General features: G+C 40.0%; 2 protein-coding genes across 3 annotated transcripts in view; both read right to left on the bottom strand.

Annotated features, from left to right (window-relative positions):
- pdhx (pyruvate dehydrogenase complex component X) overlaps positions 1 to 4,708 on the bottom strand; it is a 42,415-nt gene extending 37,707 nt beyond the window's left edge. The window contains exon 1 of the mRNA XM_049574556.1: positions 4,552 to 4,708. Within this exon, the coding sequence (XP_049430513.1) occupies positions 4,552 to 4,687 (136 nt within the window). The 5' untranslated portion in view covers positions 4,688 to 4,708. The remainder of the gene's footprint in view (positions 1 to 4,551) is intronic.
- A 6,896-nt stretch (positions 4,709 to 11,604) lies between these two features.
- On the bottom strand, positions 11,605 to 22,849 carry ehf (ets homologous factor). 2 transcript variants are annotated; one of them, XM_049574562.1, is made up of 9 exons: positions 22,656 to 22,849; positions 19,061 to 19,175; positions 18,313 to 18,570; positions 17,159 to 17,203; positions 17,009 to 17,053; positions 16,861 to 16,923; positions 16,726 to 16,764; positions 16,434 to 16,629; positions 11,605 to 11,925 (listed from the first exon to the last, which is right to left on the bottom strand). In XM_049574562.1, exons 2-9 carry the CDS (start codon positions 19,134 to 19,136, stop codon positions 11,826 to 11,828), a joined length of 822 nt encoding a protein of 273 aa, XP_049430519.1. In that variant the 5' UTR covers positions 19,137 to 19,175; positions 22,656 to 22,849; the 3' UTR covers positions 11,605 to 11,825. The 2 variants fall into 2 exon arrangements, with proteins under 2 accessions (XP_049430519.1, XP_049430520.1); XM_049574563.1 differs by having other exon boundaries at positions 19,061 to 19,199.
- Positions 22,850 to 24,320: the final 1,471 nt, after the last annotated feature.

Consider the following 24,320-nt stretch of genomic DNA (forward strand, 5'->3'; position numbering starts at 1 on the left):
CCTATTGGACAACTCTTAAAATTCATATTATGGCAAGAACCAATCAGCTAACTAAAGAAAAACGAGTGGCCATCATTACTTTAAGAAATGAAGGTCAGTCAGTCTGGAAAATTGCAAAAACTTTAAATGTGTCCCCAAGTGGAGTCGCAAAAACCATCAAGCGCTACAACGAAACTGGCACACATGAGGACCGACTCAGGAAAGGAAGACCAAGAGTCACCTCTGCTTCTGAGGATAAGTTCATCCGAGTCACCAGCCTCAGAAATCGCAAGTTAACAGCAGCTCAGATCAGAGAGCAGATGAATGCCACACAGAGTTCTAGCAGCAGACCCATCTCTAGAACAACTGTTAAGAGGAGACTGCGCGAATCAGGCCTTCATGGTCAAATAGCTGCTAGGAAACCACTGCTAAGGAGAGGCAACAAGCAGAAGAGATTTGTTTGGGCCAAGAAACACAAGGAATGGACATTAGACCAGTGGAAATCTGTGCTTTGGTCTGATGAGTCCAAATTTGAGATCTTTGGTTCCAACCGCGTGTCTTTGTGAGACGCAGAAAAGGTGAACGGATGGATTCCACATGCCTGGTTCCCACTGTGAAGCATGGAGGAGGAGGTGTGATGGTGTGGGGGTGTTTTGCTGGTGACACTGTTGGGGATTTATTCAAAATTGAAGGTACACTGAACAAGCATGGATACCACAGCATCCTGCAGCGACATGCCATCCCATCCGGTTTGCGTTTAGTTGGACGATCATTTATTTTTCAACAGGACAATGACCCCAAACACACCTCCAGGCTGTGTAAGGGCTATTTGACCAAGAAGGAGAGTGATGGAGTGCTGCGGCAGATAACCTGGCCTCCACAGTCACCGGACCTGAACCCAATCGAGATGGTTTGGGGTGAGCTGGACCACAGAGTGAAGGCAAAGGGGCCAACAAGTGCTAAACACCTCTGGGAACTCCTTCAAGACTGTTGGAAAACCATTTCAGGTGACTACCTCTTGAAGCTCATGGAGAGAATGCCAAGAGTGTGCAAAGCAGTAATCAGAGCAAAGGGTGGCTATTTTGAAGAAACTAGAATATAAAACATGTTTTCAGTTATTTCACCTTTTTTTGTTAAGTACATAACTCCACATGTGTTCATTCATAGTTTTGATGCCTTCAGTGAGAATCTACAATGTAAATAGTCATGAAAATAAAGAAAACACATTGAATGAGAAGGTGTGTCCAAACTTTTGGCCTGTACTGTATATTCCAGTAGTATCAACAGTTTTGTTATATCATCTTTTACTTTCAGGATCTGAAAATTAAATAAGGCAATATCTGCCTGTTTATTTGTATGTATAACCTTTTGTCCCAGAGCTGCATTGCTTTCATAAGTAATTGACCATTTTCTTGGCACACACTCTGTCATACCAAAAGAGGCACAGGTGCAGTTAATAACATCAATGATGCTGCATTCCATTGATGCCAGTTACGGGAACTAGGTGACTGTGCATGTTTGCTTACTGGCACAGTTTGGAATGGAGCCATCATTAATGTGATTACTTACACCAGTACTTTGCCTGCTTTACATGTTAAACTGCCTGCGATAAAAAAAGATCTATTGGCAACTAAAATCACAAGCAGCACATCATCAATCCGGTGTTCATAAATAAAAGCCAAGTTGAAAGAAAACCTATTAAAGATTCACACAGCTACTCTTGGTTCTCAACATCCCCCTCACATCATCCTTTAGTTCCTTCCAACGACCAATTATTTCTGCCCTGGACTCTTTCCCTGTGCCTATTACTGGTGGTGAATAATGGCTACCTGCCAAGCAGTGAGTTGACTGGTCCACTCCCTAAAACTGAAGTAATAAACTGCTAAATGGTGTTAAATAGCTGCTAAGTAGCTATTTCAACATCATTTCTGGATCTATGAGCCAGTCGCTATGCTGATTATTTTGTGGAACTGTCTGTTACTTCCCAACCCTCAGTTACCTTCAGTACATCATGCACACACTTTATTTAATACAGCTGTGACATGCAGCCCGGTGTAAGCTACCAAGGCCACAGACAGCAGCAGGTGGGATTACTAAATACGACATCATCCATCTCAATTATGTTGCACATTACTAACTATTCCTGTTAATGGTATAAGTAGGCTAACACCTGTGATTTCCTACCATGACAAGTCTGCTGTGAAAAGGGCATTTCAGTTTTGGACATGCATGTATCTTATTGGTCATATATTTCTTCCATAAACTGTATTTGATTTTACCATAAACGAACTGGGCACACTCTTGTAAGTGTGAGAAACCACAGGCATGGATGGATTATTAAACGGGCTTAATGGGCACAGGCCCAGGAGCTTAAAGTGTCAGGGGCCCAATTGGCCTTCACTTGCAAAATGTTGCTGAAATTAACAGGTACTGATCAGGAAGAGACTCAAAATAACCACAAAGAGACAGAAGACCACAAAGAGACGCAGAGGAACTGCAAAGAGACACAAACTAACTGCAAAAAAGGGACAAAATAACCACACAATGACCAAAAGAGACACCAAATGACCTCAAAGGGAGACAAAATGACCACACAAAAAAAAGCAACACCATCACAACATAGGGGGGCAAATCAGAGGATCAGAACCAGAGGATCCACGATACAATATTATCACGATACTTAGGTAACGATACAATACTATTGGGATTTTAAATATGTTGCAAAATAATGAGTACAGCGATAAAATATATTGCAATTTATTACCTTTTTTCAACTCTAAATTATGTACCCATAGGAAAACTTTGTCAATAGTTTTCAGACTGTACTCTTATCATACTTCTATTGTTACTCCATTAGGCACTGTTTTTTCTTTTTTTTTTTTGCTTCCTTGAAAACGCTTTTTATATTTGCATATTTTGCCAGAAGTGGTGGGGCCTTTTGCATATCTCTGTCCATGGGCCCATCATCTTATAATTCACCCATGATCACAGGTGGGATCGAAACTCTTTTAGCCACCAGACTGATAGATGTCATAAGGAGAAACTGATGCATTGGTGAAAAACCCTGGTTACAACCTGGACTGATAAAAGCTTCTGACAAAGAAAGCCAGAATGTGATCATTTGTCGAGGCTTCTTGCACAACTTAGCCTGTGGCACCTATAACCTGCAGCTTTATCATGTGACAAAAAAGATGCTGTAATCAAAGCTGTTAAACTTGAACAGAACCCAATATAAACAACTTTCTGTTGCTGTTTGCTCAATGTTCACATCCACTGCAACTTGAAGAATTCAAAAAATCATAATCGAGCTTAGTCTAACTCAGAGGACAATTTTGACGCTCACAATAGTCTTTTCTTTGTCTAATCAGAAATAAATCAGCTTCTTAATTGGAGGTTACACAATTCTGATCTGTTTCTCCTACCCCATCCCTCACCTTAGGAGAAATAAGGACAAAAGAATAAATCAGGAGCAGTTGTTTCGCAGTGCTCAAGGCGTCACTGAGGTTTCTTAACTGTAAGAATGGATAGTTTCGGATAAGTACACAGAGTTGAGACGTGAAACTGATCACAAGTACAAATTTCTTCAATTGTACAGGCTCATTTATGAGCCAATAATATATAATATAATAATAATAAAAAAGTTTTCTTTTTGTTATCTCAAGAGCTGATTGTGTCGGACAAATAAAGATGACTTCAGCGAGAGAGGAAGAAAAGCGTTTTAAAATCTTATATTAGGTTCAGGCTGAGACAGAGGAAGGCTATTTCTCAGGAGCTGAATTTAGTTAGTATGGGAAAATGGTCAAAATCTTATACTGATCTTATATTGACCTTAGTTATGTCTAGGTGAATTAGAAAAATTTTACCTTTCCTCTGGGAGGTCGGTATCATTGTTAGATATATCGGTTTTACACTGTTAGAGACACTGACTGTCCTCATAATGAATCCTTTCACACTGTAAATCTTCCCATCATTCAAAAGTTAAGCTGGCTTTACATGGTGAAACTTCCATGCTGCTCGGTGCAGGTTGCAAATTGTATGTAACCTAATTCAAATTCAACATGGCAGTTACACAAAACAACTACAAAACGCGATTTAACAGATGATTTCACTAAAACTGGAAAGCTAGCTTGGATATCTTTTTATCTATCTTGTTGTTACCTCGTTGTATCAAGTGGGATGTGTCACTGTGGCTACATTTGCACCTTTATATCTTATTACGTATCGTGTCTCGCTGGATGACATCAATTCAGATGTGTTGTATATTGCTTTTCTTTAATCACAGGCTGGCTAACGTTATGTTGCTTTCTAACGGCTGTCCTGGAGAAGATGAAGACAGCTACTGGTGCATTTAGGTCATCTGAGGTCATATACAACCCTCACTATAAAGGCTAGACTGCAGTATACCAGCCCGCTTATTTAACATCAATGTCATTAACTGTCACGATATGAAAAACGTTAACGAAGTCACCTTTGAGCTACCAATGGAAATAGAAAGCGGTGATAGTAAATGTCAGCGGCTGCCATCACGGCGGAGGACAACACACACCGTTATATCACACTGTCAACACTCACCGAGGATCCAGGGTGACCGAAAGAAGTGTCTGACATGCTCCTGCCATGGATGTGTCGCCCAGAGACATTTATTATAGTGGGATAATCTAAGGCCAAATAAAATCCCTTGACGACCCAGACGCAAGGAAGCCGCCATGTTGTCGTCCTCCGTCAGAGACGTGCCCACCACAATGCCTGACGGCAAAACAGCGGGAAGGGGAGAGGGATGGCATGAACAAAAAAAAATATTTAATCTTATAAAAAATTATCGATTTAAAAAAAACTTTAAACATGTGCAATGGTTTGTCACACATATCATTTGCAAAGAAATTGTATTATGTATTTATTTAGTGATAAACGAGCAGGCTGACAATAAGTTACTCTTTTGGGTCCTTCGAGGGCCTTCAAGCTGTTGTACTGTTGCGTTCAAAACTGGTGGAAATCCCGCCGCTGACTGATTTACTGCTCTCTGCTGGGGAGAATCTGAAATACTCCTGTACAAGATCTGTGGTTAAAAACGTGTGAATGTAATGTAATGTAAAACTTATTTCAGATCATTGAATGAGAAAAAGGAACTGATACTAATTAAACTGATATAAAACACTGTTATAAACACAGTGTTATTTCGTTGTTCAGACTCCCTGTGACAACTGGAATTAGAAAACGTCAGACAAAGTCTTGTGACATTTAATTTAACCTCATTTGTTGTGGTGGTGGTGGTGATGGCGTCAATGCTAGAATGAGATTAAGATTCAGGTCAAGACATGAAATTACTGCGATCTAATGAAATGTATTAAAAAAAAATAAAAATTAGGGGAGACTGGGAACTGTTGCAACAGCTCTTATGATGTTCATCCTGCAGATGATCTATTAGAACTTTGCCTCCACCAGGGAGACAGAAGACACATTCAAAACTTGCTGCTGCATTTGCTGAAAAAAAAAATTGTTTGGAGACATGAAAGTATTTTTTTCAGGAGCTGCGTACTTATCATACTGTCCTGATCTCATGTATGGGCTAATCAATACTTAATCAATCAATACTTACTTTTAAATTATTGTTTTGTTGACTTCTTAGTGGTTAATATGTGTCCAAATCTGTGTGTAGCTAGCACATGATGTTCTGCCACTTGTTGCAAACGTCCCCAATCTAAGCAGCCTTTTCAAAAGAGACCACACAACAGTATTTTACTATGTGCACATGTAATATATAAAACTGTGAACTACTGTCTGTCACATGGGCATTAAGTTGCCATTAAAAAAATACAAATAAGATTAAAATGTATGGCCTATATTTATACATGCACAAGTCACTGTGCGGCACATAATGGAGTTTATGTAACAATGTGATTATTTCATCATTTCATATTAATGTAGGCTTATTATTAAAATGGTCCATTGGAAGCTAAATAATAAGCCATTATTATTTATCACACACCAAACAAATCACATGAAAGCAGGCCTAAAAATTTTATTCTGATTGTTTTCAGCATGCCATGAGTGAGGTTTAATAACAGAGGGATTACCCACAAACAAAACTCAGTAACTGTTATTTGATTAACTCATCTCAGCTTTATCTATATAGCAACTTTCATACAAACATGCAGCCCAAATTGCTTCACATGGCAAAACTGGAATGACATGGACACACTCTGAAGGATATCACAACTATACATAAAATTTTGCAAGACTAGGAAATTACGATAAGATATTAAAATATTAAAAAAGCAAACCAAACAAAACAGAACAAACTAACAGAAATGATGATTTATAGTCCATGGAATAAAAAAAAAGTAAAAAAAATAAATAGCATAAAAATAAACAGGAAGGGGCGGCACGGTGTGTGGTGGTTAGCACTCTCGCCTCACAGCAAGAGGGTTGCCGGTTCGATCCCGGGCGTGGGAGCCCTTCTGTGTGGAGTTTGCATGTTCTCCCCGTGTCAGCGTGGGTTCTCTCCGGGCACTCCGGCTTCCACAGTCCAAAGACATGCAGATTGGGGACTAGGTTAATTGATAACTCTAAATTGTCCATAGGTGTGAATGTGAGTGTGAATGGTTGTCTGTCTCTATGTGTCAGCCCTGTGATAGTCTGGCGACCTGTCCAGGGTGTACCCTGCCTCTCGCCCGATGTCAGCTGGGATAGGCTCCAGCCCCCCCGCGACCCTCAAGAGGATGAAGTGGTTAGAAGATGAATGAATGAATAAACTGGAGATAAAACAAGATGAAAAACAAAAATCAAGACTGTTATGTTACCCCAAATTAAAAGCCAGACTAGACAGGTCTTTAATTTATGTTTAAAAACGCAGAGAGAGCTTGCCATCGTAATATCCAGAGGCAGTAAATTCCACAGTTTAGGGGGGTGAGAGAACAGAAGGCACTCTCACCAGTATGTTAATGGGACACATGAGGAACATATAATAGTGAAGCAGTGGAGGACCTTAGCGATCTGGCTGGGACGTAAAATGATAGAAGATCTCTGATGAATTGAGGGGCGAGGTCATTTAAAGCTTTATAAACAAGTAAAAGAACTTCAAAATCCAGTGTAGAGACTTCAGCAGTGAGGTGATGTGATCCCTTTTCCTCGTTTTTGCCAACACTGTGGCTGCAGCAATCTGGACTGGCTGTAGTTTTCTTATTGACCTTTTGTGTAGTCCAGTAAAAAGGGAATTGCAAGAGCCTAAACAGCTGGTAATGAAAGCATGAGTGAGTATTTTGGCATCTGTCTGGGTTCAAAAAAGTCTGACTCTGGCAATGATCTGAAGACTAAGAAAAGGTATGTTTTGATGACCCTGTTAAAATGAGAATTAAAATTTAAATCTGACTTTAAATCCACTCCCAAGTTAGTAATATTAGTTTTAAAGTGCTTGCTGAGGCCTCCAAACATGCTACTTTTGGTCCAATTCAAAGAATCTCAGTTTTTACCCATCCATACATGATTAATAATACTGAATAGATAAATAATACTATAATAGTATTGTATAAATACACAATATTATAATAGTATTGTACTTCAGTGCATTATTCCTTTCAGAATACTTTGCTTATTAAGAATTAAGCAAAAGATAATACGTGAAATTCAATGTATTTTGGCCATGTTGCAACAGTCCCTGTGTCATATTGTACATGTAACTGTCTTCCATTCAAATAAACATTGCAAACAATATGTTATATGTAATCATCTTCAAATGGTATGTGTAATCAGCAGACAGATATAACTTTAATGTAGAAAAATTTGGTCGGTCCAGTCCCAATAATCTCTGAGTAACTGAGAGAAATGCATCTGTCCCATGACACATATTTTCTTAATATGAATTTCTCTTAGTCACATGTGCATTCGTCAAAAATCTTTTTGCATTTGTAATTTTCCACATTAAACGGGAACTTTTACGTTTGTATGTAAAAGATGCATATGAGCATGAGCCTACATGTTTGTTTGTGCAAACAAGGAAATTATTTTGTGATCTAATGGTCAGAAGTGAATCAGGAAACAAACATTGATGGAAAGTCCAAAAATTTGAGCAGGAAATTGGCTTCATAACAATTCGTCTTTGCATTGTCATGAATACTTCCTTGTTTTGTTTTTTGTCTCATCAGAACTGCAGACCTGACTGTAACTCACACTTACATTAGTGACTGTGACATCAGAGCTGGTCTTTGTTTCATGTGAGTGCAGGAGTGGTTCGATTGTTTGCCTCTTTTGAAATCCTCCCTTCACTCACCTACTTTTTCTGTCATAAGATCACAAAGCAGTGCGTTATTACTAACTGGGCGGTGAACTGCGACACAGCCCCCCCTTCACCCCCTGCACCCAAACAAAGTAAAGCTGCATCAGTGACTCAGTTCTAATCTGTCCAACTCACAGTTTGGGCTGAATGCCTCACAGGTCCATTTGAGTGTGAAGAGAAAATGATAAGGGGCCCTGATAAGCCGAGGCTGTGTATCTGCTGAGAGAACACAATAGCCCCACTGAGCAGGCATGGGACACAGACACAAAATCCCAGCTGGCTGTCTCTGTGCCCATGCTCTGCCTATCTTTTATCACTTCCCTGTTCTTCTGCCAGCATCTATCTGATTGAATTAATGCACTCGCTTTTAAATAATAAAATAGCCCTTGCGTGGCTCATTCAAATCTGAAAATAATTTTCTGACAATGAGAGATAAAGGCACTTGTGGATGGATACCTTTTTTTTTTGGCAAAACAAAGGCAGCCATTGTTTCATCTGCGGGAGGCAAAATAAACTTTACCTACATTTTGTCGCCTGTCTTCCTAGACAGTTGCACTATTCTTATCATGACAGTCAGTGTGCAATGAAACCACTCACTGCTGAAGTGACTCGCACAGATTAAATATCTCTTCCCAGCTGCATTTGTGTGTTTGTTTGTTCCTTCCCGGATCAATTACAACCGGTTTGGGCGCATTTTCGCCTACATGACATTGGTGCCTGCATGCCACGAGTGCCCTACAACTGAGTGTTGCAAATACTTGTTACGCTGGTTTGACGGTGCTTTCCCAAATGACACATTATATTCACCCATGTGTGGCTGATTCTCAAGAAGTGGGGAAGTCATGGGCATCAGTGAATCACACACACACACACCTCACATTCACTATCACTGCCTATTAAAGGGCACTGATGTCTGATTTGAATCAACTGTGAGTGGCCGTCATGGTTTCTCACACACTGAGAGTATGTAAAGCCTGGGTTTGCATTCACAGGGGCTGCAGTGTGTTAGGGAAATCAAGCTGCTGTCTGTCTGTGCTGCAGGGGTTAGATCAGTCTAGACAATTTGCCTAACTGTTTACTTATCTTCACTCACATCACATCAAACATGTCCCCCTATCACAGCTCACAGCAGCATCCACATTATTCACAAGTGTAACTGAGGCCACATTTCAGACGTCTGCCTGCGCCTCCGATGATTAGATGCTCATCTCTTTGTGCTGTGTTTACAGCGTCTCATGGTTTGGAAGCATCTGAGGTAAAAGGTACATCACACACAACTCTCATTCATGATGCTTAACAGTTGCACTTTGCTTCATTGCTGCCACTATTTAAGCATATAAAACACATGCCACTTATGATTACAACATTTGTTTTGCTGAATAATTAGCCGTGTTTGATTTTGTTTCAAATTAAAAGTGCACAATATGGGCCACGATAAGTGCCGCTCCAGACGAACAACAAAGTGTGATTTTATGTAACAACACAGACTCTAAACAATGGAATATGATGGGATATGCACTTCAATTCGTGTCGCTTGCTTGTTTCATGTATGCTAATATAACAATGGTAATCAGTAGCTATTATCTCAACCCAATCAGGAGCAGTCACTGGCTATATCGTCTCTGCGCTCGCAATTTTCTTTATTTCATCCAGTCGTCAATGGGGAAACAAAATTACAGCAAACTCCCCTAATCAGAGATGGTTTCCTGCTGCCAGGAAGAAATGCTCTTTTAGTTGTTTCCATCAGGTCTGATACTACAAGATTGATGTCTACCTCTTGATAATGACATGTGGTGTAATTTCCTCCAGTTTCCTCCAGCGTCGTGACACTGTTGGTTAGTGACACTGATGTGTGTGTGTGAGAGCAGAGAGTGGCAAGAAAGCTGCAGTGGTGGCGGTGCAGTGGGCAGATTTTAAAACTGTAAGGAGAGATAATAACCGTACACGGCGTCAATCAACGCCACGCTATGTAAAGAAGGGCTACAAGGGCCAGATAAATCAGAGGGAAGATTAGACCAAAATTTGCTTGTGAACACAGGCCAAAGAATGGAGCCTTATATTGACGTTGCTTTTATCTCGTCGACCATCAAGGGGCAAATCATTTCGTCTGCTGCCTGCAGGAACCAGCTGGGGCAGCTGTGGCAAGCGCCGGTGAGCAATTAACTGTGTGGCATTTCACAGTGTCATGATAAAAGAGAAATGACCTCAGAGTGCATGGCTTTTCAAAGTCAAGCTTGTAACAGATCCAGTGGGACTGAGGATTGGATCTGAGTCACACTGTGGAGAAGAACAGCTGAAATTTGGGTGGGAGCTTGAACTCAAAATGCTGATTGATATGATTGATCGGAATAACTGGTCTTTGTTTTTAACTCAGCAGCAACAACAGGTTAAAAAGACACAGATAGTTAGAAGCTAAAGCCTAACTATAGGCTACAGATCACAGTGTAAAAGTGAACCACCACATCACTGCTGATCGACACAGAAGGCAATGAATATAAAGGGAAAGTTCAACCAGTTCTGTGTCATCGCAGTGTGTGCAGATGAATGGTGTTACTGATTTCCATCATTTTCAGGCTGGTTTTGTAGATTTGGAGCTAAATGTTGTGCCGGGGGCACGTCGTGACATTAATGACACTTGTTACCTGGAGAGGTTTGAAGGAGATATACGTTTCTTCCCTGTTCCAAAACCAAAAATCAGATCCTTAAAAGTGTAGGGTTAGCTTGCTAGCTACTGAAGATATAGCCTACTGAATGTGTGCACATGCTGCTTAGCCTGAAAATGAAGGAAATCTGAAACGATTGTTGTTGTCAGACCCTGGATTGAGCGGGCCAGATGCTACGTTATGATTGGCCAGTTTGCGTCTGGGGTACATACAATCCTAAAAAAATGACTTTCATAAACTAAAAACAAAGCAAGCTTTATTTGTATCAAACATTAAGAAACATGTACAAACTTTCTTTACAGCTCAATGAAATGAACCAAATGAAACAAACCATTCTTATGCAAATATGTATCACTTGTTTATGCATTCTTGCGCTTCATAGCTGAATTGCGCTTCAGGAATATTATTTTATTTAATTTGGTGTTTTTTCCTGCAGTGATTTCTTTCCCAAAGGACACTTCACAGTATCAGTGTCAAAAACATACATCTGTTTACAACCTATGTTTTGAATGCTATCAACACGTGCTCCTTTGGGAGTTGTAGCATCTGACGAAAATGTAAAAACAAAAACAGAATTCATAATGTTTTATGCCTGCATTTGGCAGTTTTGATATCCTTCTCCTCAGTGAGATGTTACGTAAACACAAGTGTGTGAGGTTTGACCGCTGTCAGGCTGGAACAATAAGCTACTTTTTTTTTTTTTTTTTTTTTTAATAAGGCACAGTAAGGAACATCTCAGTGCAGTGTCACAACAAAGGGATGAGTTTAAAGGAAAAAACAATACAAACAGACTCCTCGTCAACAATGTGTAAACAGTTTAAACATATCTCTATAAAACACGATCAATAAAAACTACAATAAAACATCACATTTGCGTTCGACATCAAAGGAAACATAAATTAATGAAATTGTCACTTGTCTGACTCCCTCCATCCTCGCGCGTTCCTTCCAAACTTGTAAACCAGTCTGCGCCCGTCTACTCGCTCTAGGATTTCTCTTTTGTAGTAATATCTGTTACAGAGGAGAGATGAACACTGTCAGATTCAAAGTGAATTCATCACAGATCAGCTGTCCGAAATCATAAAGACTATGTAAAAGCACAGTCTGACTAATTAAATTATTCATGGTTGTTTTTACCTTTAGATTTTTATGTCTAATAAATCTGAATCAGATCAATTACAACTATTGTGCAAAATGAACAGATTTTTTTTCTTTAAAGAATAAATCTGGTCATATATTACATGTTGTGACTATTAATCCCATAAAAACACCAAAATCACTAATAAATCAATCTTACTAACAAGTAGTGGTTGTGTATCTAAAGCCTGAAATAAAAAAAAATACATCAATGAGCCAGTGACATGTTCCTTAATGAATCGTCCTGAACCATCACAGTTAAAAATAGTCCCTCTCAAGGTTTCGACATCACTCAGCTGTTGTAGTCCATTTCTTTTCAATTTTTTTTTTGAATGAATAAATAAATACATAAATACTGTAAAAATTCAATTGATAGCCTGGGCTAATATTTGCTTTAATCAATGAACTAATACTGAGTCTCAGCCGAGTCAAACAACCAGATGCAACCTGGCTAATTTCATTCAGAATGCCAAGTTTGGGCCGATGCTTGGCCACATAATTTCTGATAACGGCCCAGTGATGGCAGTTTCAGCAGCCAGACTCAGGCCAGCTGATTTGGCCCGATTCTAGGGCATCATTCATACATCATTCATCTCAGCCAAGTCAGGCAACAGTAAGAGGCCTGGCTAACTTCATCGGGAATGACGAGTTTGGGCCGATGCTGGGCCAGGTCATTTCTGATAAGAGCCCAGTGACGGCAGCATCAGCAGCCAGAATTGGGCCAGCTGACTTGGCCCGATTCTGGGGCTATATGAGACAGGCTTTTTTTCCATATAGTACTACTGCACTGCAAAGATGGGAAATACGATCATATTGTTTATTTAAACCAGTGTGAAGGTTACTTGTTTGAAGTAGTTTTTAATAACGTATCGATTATGAAGAAGTCACCACTTTTTTTGCATCTCTCTTAAGCGGGTAAATCTGAATGAGTTGCGGTATTCTTTGGTGCTCATGGTTTCTCTAAGATAAACTGAACAATTGACAATCTTACCAAGCTAACAATATATGCAATATGTCCATATTGACAGAAGTTTAAACATTTATATTTGTATCTGTGATCTAAGCAGCTAACTAATGTTAGCTCCAGCGGGTCGCCAACAAACCTGTTTTATACATCCAAAGAAGTTTTATAAAAATGAACTAGATGGGCACTAGACCAGACGTCTGTGGGTGCTTTCAGACCTAGAGCTGTCTAGCTTTGGTCCTAATCAGGGACTAATTTTGTTACAAAGTTGCATTATTGCCTAGAGTTGGTTTGTGTTCTCACAGCATCATTTACAAGCAGACCGACTAAAATGCCTTGTACGAGAAGGCTGCTCGTGATTAGTTAGAATTTCCATGCGGGAAAAATCCAGGAAGTAAAACATTGAAGAAGAGAACACTTGCAAGATAAATGTGACACTTACTAATGTCACAATGGAGGGACGAGGCTTTTATTTGAAGTTCTATGGTACATTGATAAATATTCAGTACCCATTTTGAACCAATGGGAACCAAAGACAGGCTGCTGAAGACATAAACACAAGGATGAACACACGCTTGGTTTTTGTCTTTTCAAGGGATTTGTGGACAATAACAAAAATATAAAGATTAGCAAGCCTTATTTTTTTTAATTCCTTTCATCATATGTAATGCTTGTCTTCCAAAAACTGAAATATATTGTGCGTTTCCCTCCATTCAGTAGAAGTAATCTGAATTAAGTAATTATTCTGTTTTTATAAGCAATTAGATTAAAGTTACTGCCTTCAACAAAATTACTTTAACTGTATTATGTGTTTTTAAACCAATATGTTATGAAAGTATGAAGACAGAGCATCAATTTCACTTGAAGTTTTTTTTTTTTTTTCAAATTTAATGTTGTCATGAAATGGATGGCAACTTTGCCAACAGAGTTACATGTTCCCTCAGTGTGTCCATTGTTCGCTAAATGCCATTTTCATTCCAAAATGTGTTTTCAATTTCCTCTAAATTCAATCACAGAAATCTGAATGAAAGGAAACTAAGTTAGTTTGGTTGTTATTTCTTTGCTTTTGTTATTCATAACAGAGAGAAGCGATCTGTTTGGTGATGCCATCAAGCTGCAAATCCTTCTGCTGCACCACAGCAAATAGAAAATCAGCTTTGTGGTCACAGTGACAATACCTGCGGGCACATTTTGTAGTTCCCAGTGGTTTGCGCTACAATGAAATTAAGCTCATTAGATTAGCTCATTTGAATGTAAAGCTGTGACTATTGCAGAAGCCAGGAAGATTTTCTGAGGAAGAAGGCTATTTCAGTTCATTCGGCAGAAAACATAGAGCAGTTCATTTTACTTTAGGTAATCAGCACTGAGAAATATGTGTTTTAAAGGGTTGAGTTCACTGGTTTTAGATAACTCTAAATGATTTCACCTATAAGCATTTGAGGTTGTTTCAAAGGAAAATTCCTAGTTGTAACTGTTTCAGTAGCAACGGCATTATAAGCTGCTTAAGTAAACTGGATTAGGAACAATGCAGTGTGAAATGTCTTCCTCATCATAGATTTTACAAGCTGTTGCCACAGTAAAGAAAACCTGTGTGTGCATGCGGTGTGTTCATTGTGTTGAAAGTGCAGAAACTTCATTTTGCAGATCACTCTCACGGAGGAAAAAGTTGCATGAAGAAAAAGAAAACGTATCAACCTATGGCAGCACTTAGAGGCCACAGTGTCTGCTGAATACAGCACATTGAAAGTCTAGTGCAGGGGTCAGCAACCTTTACTGTCAAATGAGCCATTGTTGACCAAAATCGTCAAGTGTTTTAAGGAACATTTTGGTGTACATCTCCAAAAGTTAATATATACATAACTGTTAAGCCAGATGGGATGTCAGATTTAAAGCCAAGTACATAAAAACAAAAAAGCCCCATAATAAAGGTTTATTATATTCAAATATAAAGAGAGAACCACTTCTGTTTACAGGCATCTCTGTGTACGAGTTAATTTGAACATCACTGATCCTGTGTCTCCATGTGGTAAGAGTTGGTGGTGAAGCAAATTAATCTGTCCACCAATTATTAATGCTTCCATTTTCCTCCAAGACTGTTGTATTTTTGGATTTGGAGTCCATATCTAGCCTTGCTAGGGAGATTCAAAATTAGCCACCACTACTGAGGTTCATTAGACATGACCTCAGCAACATTTAGAGGAAAATGTGCCAGGCTGTAGATGTAGTTGACAAAAAACTTTTTTTATTTTTTAATTATGTGTATAGGCTACACATTAAAAAAACCAAAACTTGGTCTCACTCTGAAGTCGTCGACATCTGGTGCATGGGCAGTGACTTGTGGCATCAGACACTGGCAAAAAAAAAAGTCATCCTTTAACGTCAGTATGATACACGGCCGGTCACCATTGTAGTTTAATGGTGCTCGACGGCATCGGGGGAAAAGCGAGTGGGCAAGAGTGAAAATTAAGGCGGTGAAAGTCCAAGTGGGGCGGGTGGGAAGTGTGGTGGACGGGACCAACAAACAGCGACCTCACCTGGGAGAGCGGTGTTTGCATCATGTAAGATTCCGAAGCCAAACCCTATTCATTTTTTCTAAAGCTAACCACTTGCATTTGTTGTTGGACAAAAAACAAAAAACGTCAATTTGCAGTGTTGTACTGACGTAGTGTGTTTTATTTTGAAAGAGACCGTATGTAAACGTTAAATTTCCTGTGAAAACAGAAGTGCATTTTAAAAGAAGACAATGCATGTAACAGGCAGAACTTGACACGGCATCAACACCAACGCACCCAGGGTACCTTTCACGTCCATGATCAAACGTCGATGATGATGATGTCAGAGTGAGAATGCATTCTCATATGATTTTATTTTTTTAAAGTCACAGGGAGCCACAAGAGAGTGGCTAAAGAGCCACATGAAGCTCTGGAGCCACAGGTTGCCCACCCCTGGTCTAGTGTGTCGGATTGGCATCTAGTAGAACTGAAACTTCTGCTATGTCCAAAGTGTGAAGTAAAACTAGTGGCCAGTTCAACAATGCAAAAATGCAAATGGCCCAATCTAAAGCCAATGTTTGATTTGTCCATTCTGAGCTACTGTAGAAACAACCTGGTGGACTACGTGGAAGAGGACCCTCATGTAGATATTTAAACGGCTCATTCTCAGGTAACATAAACACAACAATTCTTACTTTCAGGTGATTATAAATGAATGAATACCATTATATATAATGTTTGCCAATAGATGACCTTAACTCCCACACACTGGACCTTTAAAATCAATGAGAGCTAAATGAAATGATGACTTTTAGGTGATTGCAAAATGGCATCTGCAACATATTTTCCTCCAGTGGGTGATAACTTACTGTCTGGGTTTGTATGTGTGTAACTACATGTAGTGTGTGTGAGAGCTGCAGGTGTACCTCATTGCCCGGCTTAGTTTCTCGTAAGTCATGCTGCTGTTATTCTTCTTCTTGCCCCATAACTGCGCCACTGCCTCTGACTTAAGGAAGCGGAAAACCCCCTCTGTCCGATCCTCCCATTTGATCAGCCCCGGGTTTCGCTCTGGGTTCAGCAGAATGTCTCTGATGAACTCCCACAAGTGGGTGCCCCTTGGGTCTGTCAGGAGAGAAAGTAGGTTGAATGGTAGCAGTAAACATATGTTCCGGGGGGGAAAATGATATTAAAATGTAAAGATGCATTGATATTACTTACTGTGTTTTTTGACCTGACGATTGAAAGACCTTTTGATATCTGTAAGAAACAAATCAAATCACTGTTGAATCCTTTTATGTATTTTTTTTCACTTGTAATACTCGTGTTGTGCAGTCTATATCATGAATTCCTCACCAGGGCTGGAAGGAGTGGGAGAGGCAACAGGAGCGAGGGAGTGAATTGAAGGATCGTAGATTTCTAAGATAACAGAGGAAAGCATTTCATTTATTTGTCTTGATCCATATCAAATGAAGTATGAGCAGAAATGATATATTTACACTACCTCCAGGTGGATAGCTGACGTCTGGAAATGGACAGGAGAAGTCTACTATATAGGGGGAAAAAGATAAGTGTAAGGACATAAGATTTATCTGAGCCTATCTCTGCTGACATTTTATTTTCTTGACGAACAACTTGTCTGAGAGACTCTTACGTTCTGGTTTGAGTTCCAGTTGCCCTATTTCCACATGGTACTGCCCTGTGCAGGGATGAGAAGGAATAAGGAAGTGAATTTAAAAAAATCAAATCAGGGAATTTAAATTGTTAGTGTTGCGCAACATGATTATTAACTGTCACATTCATTGTGAGCTGTGAACCAGATCCTTGCTGAGAGTCTTGAGAGCCTCTGTGGGACACTATATCACATGTTACACTGTGATGCAGACTGTTTTAGCTGGTTTTCAAGGAACCTGATGTGTGTCTTTATGGCATATGCAGATACTTTTACTCCCACAGCCTAAAACAGGATGTTTTTGTATTATCAGTACCAACAGAGCCAAAACATGTATTACTTCCTTATTCATATTGGCTGAAAAATTATCTGTTCCTCAGAAAAAAACAGCAGAGAAACAGAGAAGTAGCAACAAAGATTCTTTTACGAGAAGGAATATGGGAAATCTGACGCCTAAAATTCCCACAGTTACCCATTACTACTCAAGGCCTCAAGTTTTTTTGTGCTAATTATACCCAGGTATCACAATGATTTTTGATGTGTAAAAATGTAACTTCTTTCCCCAAGAAACTGAGCTGCTTTCTTGCAGCTTGCAGGAACAATAGCAGCATTGTGCTCTGCTTCGGTTCACCTTCAATGTCCCTGTCACCTGGAGGTTAAACCTGTTGTGCCTGGTCTCCTGCCATCACTGTTGTTTTGAAATGCCATTAACCGTAGACGCTAGATAAACTATGATATGCTGATGTCTTTCATCAACACAACATTGCCCAAGAATATTTATCGCCTTAATTTCCTCTAAGCTACATTCTTCACATAATAGTTTAAAGCCCAAAGGTGAAGCCCTGAGCCTATGAACTCCTGTTTCTTTACAATAACCCTCAAACTCTAATTAAAAAACAGCGGATGAGCCAGCTTGTTTCTCAGCTTCACACCCCCTCTGTGCTTTGTTAGGAGACCTACTCTCGCAAGAGCAAACAACAAATCCATCATCTCCTTCGCTTTAAGCAGTCTCTCGCCCCCTCTACAGCACCACACAGTGCTAGACCCAACTTGCATCGCCCGGGTTCTCTTTTATTGGGACTAATCATCCTCCCTCCCCCTTCAGCCCCCCACCCCCCCCCTTCTCTCAGACGCACCGCTCCACTTGAGCTCTGTGATGCTGTGGAAGAGAATGGGTCCCACGCTGCCGGCAGCATGGATGAAGTCCTGGTAGCTCAGGCTGCAGAGCTGTTGGCCGTCCATATCAAAGTTTTGGAAGGGAATGCTGGAGGCATCGATCTGGTGCATGTCCATGACCTGCTGCAGCCACTCCCACACCTGGTACTTACTCCAGAACTGAGGCTGGGTGTCACGAGGCCACAGGCGACTCGTGTAACCAGACATCACCATCGAAACTGGAGACAGACATGTAGACAGGCATAAGTGACGCGTTTGTCTACATCGGTGGATTTATTTTGCTTTAATGCAAATATGCCTCTGAAGGGGAAACATAAATTCCTCCGCTGAAGGTATTTGTCAATAATTAATCTGCAGTGCAGTTTACTGAAAGAGCTGTTGAGCTACTTCTCAGTCGGGAATCTCTAATTCATGCCTTGTGTCTCAGAGCTCGGGGCTCACCAGGTGAGCAATACATCAGTCGCTAATTGTTGAATGATTTTCATTTTGCATCGCAACTTCATAACCAGTGAGAAAACTGGATTGTTGAACAGAGAGCAATCAGAATCCTACAGCAGAACAAATTAACATACTTTCTTGAGGCGTTTTAGAATTTAATTCAGACAATTTAATTAAGTGATTTACGTCAGTGAGGAGTGCATTCATAATGCCAATAAGGCATACAGTAAGCTTCGTTAAGAGCGTGTTAGCGTTGGTCACGAGCCTCACCATCAGAGTAGGAGTTTGTGGGGCCCCAGGTAGTGGTCAGTTGGCTGTCCAGGGTGGTGGATGGAGTTACACTCATGTTGTAGCTGCTACACTCTGATGTACCATGGCCCAGAGGCTGAGGCAGGAGAGGAGCAATTTACTGTGCGGATCAATTGAAAATGAAATAACAGTCTTTCCTGCTTTAGGGACACACAAAACAACTATGCTTGAAATATTCTGAGGGTCACATTGTGATTTAACTCCAGATATTAAAAAATACCCTCATAATATATAAGATACTAGTCCATACCCATTGAGTGCACAGTTGCCCACGTACAGTTTCACATGGTGTGTGTTTGGGATACAGGTCATAGGAAATTGCAGATTAAATAGTCATCTGAACCCATTAAAAAGTTTTTGTGAATTTGATAGTACGTTTGCTTTATTGAAAGTACAGTAGTACCATTGCCAATAGTGGGATAGTTAGTGGGCTAAAACTGTACATTAGTAGTTGAGGTAGCACGTTGATAGGCAGATAGTTAAAGTCATTGCCTTATAGAAGCTCAGTTTTAGAAAGTTTTCCAATGTTTGCCAAGAGGGAACTTTAGATATTGGTCCCTAGATTATGTTCACTGAGTTTCATGCAGATCGGTCAAACTTCCTAAGAAGAGATCAATTTTAAGTGTTTTTCAAAAAAATTCAAAATGGTGGAAAATCTATAGCACCGGAAGTTATGGGTTCTTGGGGCAAATTTGTTCCTCATGAGGAGAGGCATCTCTGTGCAAAGTTTCATGTCTCTACGACATACGGGGCATGAGATATGCCCATTCAAAGTTTGCAATTTCAATCGGTTGCTATAGCGCCCCCCTTTGGCCAATTGATGTAATATTGCTTCATTCTCATCCTCCCATGACTCTCTACCACTGTGCCTAATTTCACATGGATTGACCAAGTCAGTGAGGAGAAAAACGTGGAACAGAAACACACACAGACCCACAGACAGAGTTTTCGTCATTATATAGTACTAAGATATATTAAGATAATAATAAACAGCTTGTTTAACTCAACTGAACATTAAAGATATGATCAAATATAGATAAAAGAATAAATAAAAGATTTCATGAAACCAAAGCTTACTTATTTCTCAATATAACAGTTTTGATTGCTAGTGGCAGGGTCCGCCATTTACTTGCTGGATTCAGACTGACTACCTAAATAAGAGGGATTCACATAAAAGCGGTGCGTGCACGTAATCCAATCTTATCTCACTATCTGCTTCATTGTTTACTGATTGCTGTCTTTACACAGTGAGAGCTTTATTACATTTCTGCTAACGCAAACAGGAAATACTACAGCCCTGCTACACATTGAAATATGAGAAGGTGGATTTTATCATTAAGCAGCCATGGGAAAGGCAATGTGTTTGTCATGAACAATGTAACCAGGCCTGAAATCTGAAGGATTACAACACTTAAACTGTGTAAAAATGGTTTATTCATTAAATTAAATGTATTCATAATAAGCCATTTAAGGTCACTAACAAGTAGTTACACAAAGGAATTTTATGTCAACACAGTTTATGGGTTGTGTAAGCTGTCTGTTAGACATACAAATATGACAGACGAATAGATCAGTGGGTTTTATGTTATAATAGAGGCCTATTTGCTGGTTAAACGGTGTGAAACCATTTCATCTGTTTGTCACTTCTGTAATCATATTTGTTTTGGACTGCTTGTGCTGTCTTCACCTCAGCAAATGCTTAAAATGCCTTTAAGTAACATAAACTTACATGCTGCTGTTGTTTAAGATACTGGTGTTATTATATTTCCACGTTGATTTTACATAATTACAGCTGCTTATTTCATCGCCAGTCACCACTGCACTCCCTTTTTATGCTTCACATTTTGCACTTAGCGCTGTATACATACATAGAGGTAAATAAAAAGCATGTTTCAAATTTAACTGCAAGTAGATTTGCATCACATGTAAATAAAGCTTGTCAGATATTTTGGCAGAGCTGAGTCATGCCTGACACAATATTTGGTTTTATGTTACTCTGTTATGTGGTAATGGACTCTGAATGTTTGGGACATGAGACATGACATGCCAGACTATTACTTACTGTAGTTTAGCTATTAACTGTGCTCCAGGAATGCCACACATTCTTTGTTCTACACTGTGGATTTAAACAAAGCTTTCTAGCTTTAGGAAGTGAACTTAATTTGCCTTTACACGTGCTTTAAACATGATATTAATTCACTGTCTATGATGACAGTTGTTTTATATTGAGAGTTGTTATATAATGTAATCAAGCTGTCAAAGGTTAGCTTTGCCTAAGGTGGGTACACCTGTTTCACATGGCTGCACAATGACTCCATTTCTTTACACAGTGACCCACATTGCACCTGTTACCTGGAAGATCTTGGTCACACCTTTATGGCAGGCTGTAAACAAAATTACACCGAGCCCTGTCACACGTTCCAACAGTAGATACTGCGCTGCCAGCCTAACACAAATGTGACACACATACAGACAGGTGGCCGAGGCTCCTTCAAGATCTGGCAAATCAGTTTTTATAACAACCTAAAGTCAAGAGCCCCCGAATGAGATTTCCCCAGGAGACAGGTGACACACGCCGTCATGCCAAGGTAGATCAGCTCCTCAGCTGACAATCTGCCAAAGCTGCTCAAACACCTTATGCTGTGTGTTAACCCTCGCCGCTGTCTGCTGCTGCCAAGCAGGTATCTTATCAACAAGACAGCAGGTACTTTCTGTCAATACAACAATCATGTAGCAGCGCAAAAGAAAAAGAGACAAAGACGTAGTCATGGTTATGGATCGATATCCCGTTGGCCAAGCCATGGTGAAAAATCACATCACTACATATGCTATGTGATGATGTTCGGAGATAAGCAACGCTTATCTAAAGAAGTTCGCACAATCATCATGTCAGTCATTGCAGCCTCATGATAGTATTTAACCAAACTGTTTTTGCCTATTTTACCTAAATACTGTAAAGTATGGCTTGTGGAACTAACCTATAGCGAGGTTGATGCCATGGCATTAAATATGCAACCTCCCTGCGACACCAGCTGAAACACAGTGAGGAGGTGCAGTGTTGACAGTGTGAAAGTGTACTGAAAAAGTGAGTACAGGGAAATATATTAAAGTTAATGCATTATTTTGCATAGCATTACACAAACTTTTTTTTTTTTTTTTTTTTTTTGGAATTTGATATCCTCTCAGTAAATGCAGCAAAGAAATATCCAGTGAGGGTAAATGGGCCAGTTTGTGAGCACCATTCAAGGTCTCTAATTTTCTTAAAACTTTTGATGCTGCTCAGTGTGATTGCACAGATAATCATACCCTGGCTGTCTTGCAATAACACAAGATACATGTGAGACAGCTGGACGTTTAAATTCCCACACCTGCACAGACGCCCTGAACAGAGCCGGTTAAAAGCCAGATAAAAACATAAACAAAAATCACAATACATATACAATCAAATGGTATCAAAACACACTAAGCGTATTAGAGCAGCTCTCAGTTTGCTCCTGCTGTGTTGAGTCATTTTGAAAAGCCCCACTGGCTGCCCAGCACCAGTATGACAGCTTACCAGAGCAGTAGAATGGGGTCAGACGAGGCCTGATAGACGTCTCACGTAGATTCACTCACAACACCCTGAATAGAGATCAATACTAATTCCAGGAGATTCCAATACTCTGGAGGACCAGTGCTTACAGTGAGACGAGGTGAGTCCTTTTGCTTCCCAAAGCCTTTAATTAACAGATGAAAGCATGCAGCCACACTAGGTACTGCCCCACCACAATAGCTTTTTTATCCTCCTAACTTCCTTATACCGCACCAATTGGCTACCTGTACAGGCTCATACCAGGCAGGTATTTGCATAATGCACACCCACACACACACACACACACACCTCACATAACTTTTATTTTCCTATTGGCACCGTAAAATACTCTCACTTGCTCTCTCAAACACACACTCGCTCAAGCAGAAAAACACACACTCATGAGGGGCCATATACACAGGCATGGATCCAAACACACTCCACAGCCCATGGAGGGAGCGTTAAATTGCTTAAAGTCATTGTTCATATAGTTGCTTAAAATAGTGTTTAACCTTCAGAGAAAATTTCCCCTGTGTCGTTATGTTGCACAACATTTGTTTTCCTTATTTCATCATGATGAACGAGGTGCTGACAGTTTAGGTAAGAGGCCCTGCGAGACTTTGTTCCTTTTTTCCTTTCTGAAAGTCGCTGGAAACTGCATGCTGGAAAAACATTAGTGTGTCTGTGTGCCTGAAAGGACTGTAAGAGGAACGCAGCATCGGGGTTACACATTTACAAATGTCTTTAATTTGTCTCCTAACACAGTGGCCTCTTTCAGCTTTGAATTTGCAAATTAAATGCGCTCTTTGCGCCCGTTTGAGGGATGATCACTATTTAGGACGAGCTTATTTTAGTTTCACTTAGAGCTATGGATGACCTCGCCTTGTCGCACTCACATCAGGCTTTGATCAAGCTTTAAAATAGCTTCCGCCGACACGCGGTGATCCGCAGGTGTCTGAGTGGAGACTGACAGATGACAATTAGCTTTGGTATGCGTCCCACAAATCCCGGCGAGCATCACAAAACAAAGAGTGGGGAATCAAAAGCAGCTTTAATATGTGTGCATTTTTTTTGCCAGTGTTCATATATGCTAAAGGTACTGTGCATTTCCCTCTGTGACATTCACAAGATGTGCTGTCTTTGAGAGGGACATCAAATACTGTAGAGGACATGTCACACAGAGCTAAGTCAATGCCGATATTGTTCCCCAAAAGATAAAATCGTGTTTCCATTCAAATCAGGCAGTTCATGCTTCACAGCCGCACTAATAAAGAAAGAGAATGTGAAGGTGATTACCTCTTTCTTGCAAATTCCTCAAAACTTGTTTGTCCTGTTATGTTTTTTTTCTCCACTTCGCACCAGTCAAACACAGAGCATGTCTATCCAAATCAAAAACAACATAGATTATATGAACAGTATCCATGCAAATGTGTCAAAAGAGCATTTTTACTGAACTTTGTCACCCTTCATATCCGCTGTTGCCCTATACTGACAGCGATCAGAGGGAGTTCAAACGTTCTATTTTTGCTTGACGCCAATTAGGGTTTGGGCAAATTGTAACATCTTTGATCTGAGATCTAAATGTGATCTGTAGCCTTGTACTACTACAATACCTCTTGGGACCAGAGGCACTAACAGTATCATGTTGAT

This window comes from Epinephelus fuscoguttatus, linkage group LG4, assembly GCF_011397635.1.
Source record: "Epinephelus fuscoguttatus linkage group LG4, E.fuscoguttatus.final_Chr_v1".
Classification (NCBI taxonomy): domain Eukaryota; kingdom Metazoa; phylum Chordata; class Actinopteri; order Perciformes; family Serranidae; genus Epinephelus; species Epinephelus fuscoguttatus.